The 8,137-nt window shown below is 35.3% G+C and overlaps 1 protein-coding gene across 1 annotated transcript; it reads left to right on the forward strand.

Annotated features, from left to right (window-relative positions):
• Positions 1 to 3,162: 3,162 nt before the first annotated feature.
• Positions 3,163 to 7,855, forward strand: LOC110465816. The gene is made up of 2 exons (XM_021521919.1): positions 3,163 to 4,168; positions 4,770 to 7,855. Exons 1-2 carry the CDS (start codon positions 3,774 to 3,776, stop codon positions 5,356 to 5,358), a joined length of 984 nt encoding a protein of 327 aa, XP_021377594.1. The 5' UTR covers positions 3,163 to 3,773; the 3' UTR covers positions 5,359 to 7,855.
• Positions 7,856 to 8,137: the final 282 nt, after the last annotated feature.

An 8,137-nucleotide genomic window follows, 5' to 3' on the forward strand; every position in this document is an offset into this window, starting at 1 on the left:
TCGATCATTTCAGCATATTTGCTTGTCTGAGGCACATTACAGATAGTCAAAAGTATTATATTCGCATAATACAAACTTTCACTTCATTTAACTACCACTTTTTTTTTCAATGGCATCGATTTGCAAAGGTTTTTAGTCGATTTATCTTATTAAAACATAATTTATTAATATAACCAACATAATTATAACATAAGTCATTCAGATGTATACATGTACTCCTGCATCCCCGAAATCCACGCCGATCACCCTCGATACACATATCTTCTCTCCACTACTTGAGTATATCAATAAAAATTGAAGTCCTTTTTTTGTACCCGACACCTTGTTGATAATGCAAGTAGACTAGTAGCTGTCCGACATCTTTGAATCGAGCGGCACGTAACGGTAAAATAAGCAGTCTTTAATTTTGGGTGTTGTTCTTCTGTTATCGTCAAGGACAGGTACTTTCGACTGGCCTAGTTCTTTTTGCAATGAACCAATAAAATAGCTTTATTTCTGGGAGAGGGCCTAAAAAGTTGAAAGAACTTGTACCCAATCCCTTTGACTGTTTAATGTCAATCAAATGTGTTTGAATGAATGAATCAAATAGCTTATCACAAGCCTTCTATTTTGTCATGACATATTCCAGGATTGCAGAAAGAGAAATATGTATGTATTGTGCACAGAACCCATGGATTTCGAGGATTGCCTTCTAATAGAACTGATTTTAGAGTTCATGAAGTCACTGATTAATCAGCCATTTTCTTACATGTTCAAAACTGTTAAAATAGAAATATCAAATACTCACAATGCATCAGAGCAAATGGTTTAAAAAAATGGAGAACCCCTTATTTCACAAATTTGTGATATAGCTCAATATAAATGACCTATTCGAACTTCATTGGAGGGTGCCTCTGCCTCCACAAAAGTCCGAAGCATGTTGATCTCACTCTAAACGGACATGAAAGGAACACATCTGTACAACGGATCACCCTCGGACTGTTTCCAAATCAAACGTGTTCCCTGTTCCTTGTCCTATGCTTTGCTGATGTTGCGACCCTTGCTATCTACAGAGAGGATGCATTTCAGAGACCGGAAAACCTTTTTGACGACACTTGCAAATAATTCGGGCTCATTGTAAATCATGTCAGCGTACAAGATGTATAACTTTTACCTTCATCAAAGTTAACATGGCAGTTAAGGGTATCGTTTCTAACCTGGGACTGATATTCAGCAACAGTGTTTCAATCGACGTCGACCTGGCTTGGGCAATCAAACACAATAAGGGATATATAGTGACGTAGAGATTGTTGCATGGTTTTGTGCTGAAAAGATTCTTCCTGGTCTGTGTTCTCAGCACCTTACTCTACAGAAGTGAAACATGGACGATAATACATGTAGTAGGAATGACAGTTTGATGCCTTCTAATGCGAAACCTCAAGCATATACACAGAGCCAATGAGTTAAACTCAGTAACATCCTGCAGTTAGCCTCGTTTGTCATCAAGTATTACCTACTGAGCTAACTTCACTTTCCATACGTCCAGCAGACATGTACAGGCTTACGGCTACTGACAACAACCGAGTCGGTCGCTCCTCATTCTGATTCCATGAAGCTTGGAAGAGGGACATGACATCATGAAACATCTCTCCCGACAGCTGGGACTTTCAGGCCAATTTTGAAATGCTTGGCGTCAAACTGTCCGCAATGATATTGCAAATGCAGATGTCTATGAAGTTAAGCTTGATGTAACTAGTGCAAAGCCGGTACAGCCACAGTTAACAGAGTAAAGACCATAAAACAGACAACTCTTCACAGGTGCATCAAATAAGATCTCTCGAAACTGAGCTTTGAATTATAATGAAATCGGATTTCTTAATAAGTTAGGAAAATGAATTTATTACGATTGCGTTTTGCGTGAATCAATGGTCGATGTAACCGGTAAGCTAAACCTCTGGGTACAACCAAGATGTTGTCTGGAATATCTTACACGGACGGAACAAAAGTCGAACTGTTCGTCCGAGGGAAGAGGTGCAGCCAAAACTGTAACATAATCAATATGGCGTAATGTGTTCCAACTAAGAATATTCCGTATTCCGTTGTGCTTCCGTTTAGTAAAATTTGATTAAAAACCGCTGACATTTTAAAGGATAATATTGAAATATATACAATGTATAAACATTTATCACAAAAATTGTACAATGGGCACATTCTTCTTCTTCTTCTTCTTCTTCTTCTTCTTCTTCTTCAGATTCTTCCTCTTCTTCTTCTTCTTTATCTTCTTCTTCTTCTTCTTCATTTCTTCTTCTTCTTCTTCTTCTTCTTCTTCTTCTTCTTCTTCTTCTTCTTCTTCTTCTTCTTCTTCTTCTACTTCTTCTTCTTCTTCTAAATCTTAAGGTGTTTTTGGTTTTCATTTAATACTTTTAATTTTCAAAAACCTTCAAACATTGATGATGAAATGTTTTAATAAAAAAATCTTGACCGATCCTTTTATATGGTATGTTTTTGTGTTTTGTAGCTACACCTAGTTACTAGAGTTGCTGTTGATGGACCATACGTTCCCTCATGAACCTAGTCATCATTATAAGAATAACCACTAGAAATTCGAGGTAAGGAAGATACGTTTAAACACTGTGTTATACAAACAAAGTAAACCTTTTTTCTTCCATTTCGTCAATTTACGATTCATCACCGTTCATGAAATATGTTTGAAGAGAATGTATTGCTTACAATCATAATTGTAACAATACATTTCAATGCATAAGTGACATTTTCTAATGAAAACACCCTTGTCAATTTTTTTTCACTAATTTTTATTATGTTCAGCTTTAAACAATATTTCTTCAAGACCTATTTCAGATTTTGCTGTTATGATTCTTTTTATATTGTTCATCTTCTTACATTTGGTTACTCCATATTATTTCTATTTTTGTGTATCATTGATTAGAAAAATAAATAAACACGCCTTAATATGCAAATATAGAAAATGACGTACAGGTGCACAATGCCACACATGGCCTATTCAACTTTTCAATATTCATCCATGTGAACGAATTGTTGGAAGCGTTCGAAACATACGGGTAAAAATAATTGTGTATGCTTCATGTTTTTAAGGAATAACCAGGATTAATTTTGGAGTTATAAGGTATATACCGAAAACGATGTGTGCACTTTACATAAACCCGCACATAACCACGTGACCATGTGAAGTAGGGAGTGTGGTGCTGTTTTCTTTTGAAGCGGTAAATGACATAAATACTGAACACATCGTTTAAATGTATATCTAGACACACTATATCTGTTACGACAATCGACTACATAATGTTGTATTATTGCATATGGCGGACGCCATAAGACGATCTAACTGAATACAGCCACCTTCTAATATCGCACGGTAATAATAGCAATCTGATGTATTTTATTATTAGGCCCAGAGCATATTTATATTGAGGGTTGTTTACATAAATGTTACGTGAAAAAGAAAGTGGGGAAATCCGGTTACGGATTTAGAGGAAACTCACCGACTTCCTGGTCTGTCGTGTGTTTACTTTGGGTAAAGATTGACCTGATCGCCGTTGTACAAACTCGGTACGCACATACCAGGGGCACAATGTGTATGTGATGATTCGTAAAGAAAACGATGCCTTTTGCCTCTGAGAACGTAACGGGATGTAAACGTTGCAGGAAGAGGCAAAAAGCTTCACGGATTTCGGAAGGAAGTCAAATTAATATTTTCAATAAGATTCTTCAGTGTGGAAATATGTGATATCAACGTTTTACTTCCTACACAAACAATGTACGTACTAAACGTGTCGAATAGTCAAATTAACTTTGAACATGCAAACATTGTCAGCATAGATCAAACAACCGATCAGGAAGAACGATCAATAAGCAGTCAAATTTCGGAATACAGAAACCTAGCAGACATTATCCAGAACAATGTGTATAACTCTGTCCAATCGCCACCAAGTGATGCATGTCTCACAGAATGTAAAGAATTCATCGCCTACAGACTCCCTAAATCACAATATAACGTTAAGTTCGCAATATATGAAGGTCAGGCAGACACACTGAGGACCTCTAAGTGTCTCGACGAAGACTTATGCAATCATCATATTTATAAATGTCTGGAACTTCTTGCGCCCTACACGTCCTTTCCATGCATTGCCCTGATGATAACAAGATTCAGGTAAGAGCAATAGATAGAGCATCTTACATGAGTGTCCATGTCATATTGAGTTTATCAAATTATTAAAGGAGTTTAATACATTCAACATGACATGGATACGAATGTAAGAATATATTTATCACATAGCATTCATAATTTGAAAGAAAATCTTCAAACGCAATTTTGTGTTCTAAGCTGACTCTATATATGTCAAAAAATTGATGAGATGGCCGTATGACACAGTAAAATGGGTCAGTTCTGTGATTAATGAATGTTTGCAGAACGTAGTGTGTATCTATATTTAGTGAGGTATTTCTCATTTTTTTTCTTTTCTTTTTCATTTTTAGAAAACAATGTTCGCACGAAATATTATACACGTGTAATTATTATTTAGTATATAAATTAATTGGAAATTGCAATGTCGGATAATAATAAAAAATTGCTCTAGATGCGATATTTATCAAAAACAAACATCTTTTCAAGCTTTTCTTAGTTAAACAGTGGAAAGTACAGCAATAATCATATTTTTTTAACATCCTGAGACAAATAAATCAACTTATATTGATAACAAATTAGAGAACATACAAACAGCTAAAACTAAAACCTCAGATATTCTCTACAGGTATGCAGGCGCCTTCGCAGTTTGCAGACGAGTTGAGGATGCTATCAGAAAGGCTGAAAAGGGAATGGAGATACTGCGAGCGTTCTTAAATAAGACAAGCATGGCTCGAGTCAACGCAAGTTGTTTGTATGGATATATCAATGTGCAGTTAGCAGGTTTCTGTGTAAGATCAGATGTGCAACAGAAAGAAAGCATCCTGGAGTGGATCGAGAAGGGACTGGAACAAGGGAAAGCTATCACAGAGAGTGAAGTGTCCAATATGTGGATGAGAATGTTTCTGGTAAAGAAAACATGTTGTCTGCTGAGAATCGGTCTCTCAGGTGAAGATATCGACCCAGATAAGGACGATATCAGCCGTGAGGACAGAGAAAGAGCTAGACAGTGTCTGGAAGAAGCTGAAGAATACCATTGGACAAATACAGATAAGAGGAGGCGTATGTTGTGTAAACGGGCCAAGGCGAAGCTCCACTTTCTTGATGGGTACAAAATGGCAGCGCAGGAATATTTAAGACAAGCAATACGCCTTGCAAAGGGATTTAAACGCGAGGAAAAAAGCTACTTGTTTGTTCTTCAAAAATGGACCACATGACAGTCATATATCTTCGCGATAATCATTGACTTGTAAACTGGCGGAGAAAAACTTCAGCTAAACTGTGCAAAATTGTGTTCTTGTGTCTAGAGATATTCACTGATCTAAATTTGATGAGAAATATTTCCAGCATACTCCTCAGACTTGATCCATGTGTAAATCTTCCTATCTGTGATATTTATCCTTTTTCTTTTTTTAAACTGATTTTTTTTTTAACTTATTCTTTTTAAACATTGGTTAAATATTTTGGTCTGTGATACAGACATGGTTTTACATTTTAAATTATTAAATTATTCTATCTGGTTGTTTAGTCGAAGAAATCACTACATCAGCATGTTGTATTTTCACAAACTAGTCACATTTTTATTATTGCAAATTATATTTGATGATGATTGAAATTTAACTCTTATGTCGAGTTCATATCATTGAAAAATTAGAAAAATATTGCTGAAGCAACTGTTGTATTGCAGTTCGTCAGTGTATTATTATGATTCGTTCGAAATTGCACACCAGTTCGCCTTAGGAATTAAAAATTCAAACATATACCACGGTGGATTCTTTTAACATAGTTATCTTCTTCACATACTTCTAGAAATAAGGAGAAATATTTAAGTGGATTCAATACATACATTTTATGTATGTTTAAAATTATCGCGTGTAAGTTTTGTTTCTGGTGTCCTGTGCTGGTTACTGAATGGAAAAGGTTGAGAAATAGTCCAAACTATCTTTAAAGACTTCAAAGTATCCAATACCAAAGAATGCCTAAGGTATTTCAGAAGGTGTTTCAAGATTTGAGAAGACCATTAAAATTGAAGGTGTGTTTGTTCATAATACTATGAGATAATTAGTATCTGTAGTGAATATGAGCTTTCTAGATCCAAATGTATATTAACCCTGATCAATTATTTATATTATAAGAAGAATGTAATTAAGACCAAACAGTAGCTATTCGCTATACTCTACTTATGTTTTATGATGGTACAGAATACATCTCCAGCACACAGGAAGGCATACACACATATGGAATTATTACCCAGGTGCCCTATGACTATTAGTAACCGCCTGATAAGGCAGCTCCTGCAAATTCCTGAAAATTGTATTGATTAATGTTATTTACTGTATATGTTAATTGTATTGATTGTATAACTTGTACATATGTGTACTGTTAAGCGCTTTGGGGATGCTTATCTAGCTAGATAGGGCGTTTTGTCAAATTTCGTATATTAATTTCTTCATTAGATAAACTGCAGCGTCACATTTTGTATCTATTTTTATACTGGTGTATTCATAAGTGATTGCATTCTTTGTTTGTAGCATACACTACTTGTAGTTGTTATTTATTGGGATACATATCTGTGAGATCTAGCCTCATGATTTTCTTATTGGACTTGCCCAAATGTTGAAAGCTAGTTATTTATCTAGGTAATTGGTCTCATCTACGTTTTGTAAATAAGGTTCAGGAGTCACTAGAAAACAATAAACCCTACAAAAAAAATCACGAAGTATAGAAAACAAACAGCGCGTGACGCAGACGTGCTTGTACACTAATGACATATATAATGCACAGCTTATTTCACTAGATTATACAATGCTTGGCAAGGCGAAGGTTACCTAAAATAGAAGAAAGTTATTACTTTACAAAAGGGAACAAAAAAGCTTAAATGAATAGGTGTGCTATATATCTGTATCTACAATTTACATTTCTGACTATATGATACCATCCTTTTTTGCTGCGAAATATAAGTGTTTTGCAAAAAATGTAGTTGTAACTAACGAAATAATAGCATGGAAATTTAGCACTTACAGATAAATGTACTTAGTTATAAATGTTTATTTTTAGAACGGATTTGTAAAATCGATGCATCTAAAACTTGTTTAACATAAGTTGAGTCTTAGTGTCCAAGATGTTACATTTCACAATCAAAACTTCAAACTTTATTGATATGTTTTGTTTGTTTCGGTTTTAAATCATTATGATGAAAACACATACTGTTTGAGTTATAAATATGATGTCAAGTGGACAATGCTTATACAACTGATTTCGATAGTTTGTTATGTTGTAAGCCGTCATGTTTATAAACAGTTATTGCAGTTGGAATACCACGTGATTACGAGATCAGTGTTTTCATTAAATTAAATCTGGGTCGCAGTACAAACACACACTAACACGATCCAATATATGTGTATTTTCTTTGACATTGACAAACGTAATCACACTGTAGATAATTTTATAACCTGACGTAGTTATACGCTGTGTATGAGGGCTTATAAATAGACTTATTGCCACACATTGCTCTGGAACATTGCCAGCTGGCTAGTAAAACCTAGTTCTGGTGTGTAGTTTTGTCGCAGCGTGTCATTAACTTGGAGTAGCAAGATTTGACTGATAACTGTATGAATGGCAGATATTTGTGTGTCTTTTATTAAAGACTTTCTTTTCATATCATTTATTTATATGCAAGAGAATAATAAAATAAACACAAAAAGACTAATTCTCTGTCTTTATTACACATGGGTGGTCGGGTGGCCCAGTGGATAGCGCGTGTGTCTTTCACCAAGGCGATCGGGGTTCGATCCCCCGATCCCCCAATACCCCGATCGGACGTGAAAAGATAAGGGGTCACCTGCCCGACCACATGGGTGTTCTCCGGGTAATCCGGTTTTCTTCAACATAAAGACCCCCAGCGAGCTAACATCCGGGGCAAAAATAGTGATTAATATAAGTTGTAAAGTTTGTGTTTATAATGATATTACACCTATATATCGATTTTTAAATAGG

The sequence above is a fragment of the Mizuhopecten yessoensis genome, unplaced genomic scaffold, assembly GCF_002113885.1.
Source record: "Mizuhopecten yessoensis strain PY_sf001 unplaced genomic scaffold, ASM211388v2 scaffold11101, whole genome shotgun sequence".
In the NCBI taxonomy this organism is placed as follows: Eukaryota; Metazoa; Mollusca; class Bivalvia; order Pectinida; family Pectinidae; genus Mizuhopecten; species Mizuhopecten yessoensis.

Coding starts and splice junctions, on each gene's coding strand:
- LOC110465816 (XM_021521919.1), top strand. CDS start 3,774: ATGTACGTACTAAACGTGTCGAATAGTCAAATTAACTTTGAACATGCA. Junction 4,169..4,769: donor CTGATGATAACAAGATTCAG/GTAAGAGCAATA, acceptor TATTCTCTACAG/GTATGCAGGCGCCTTCGCAG.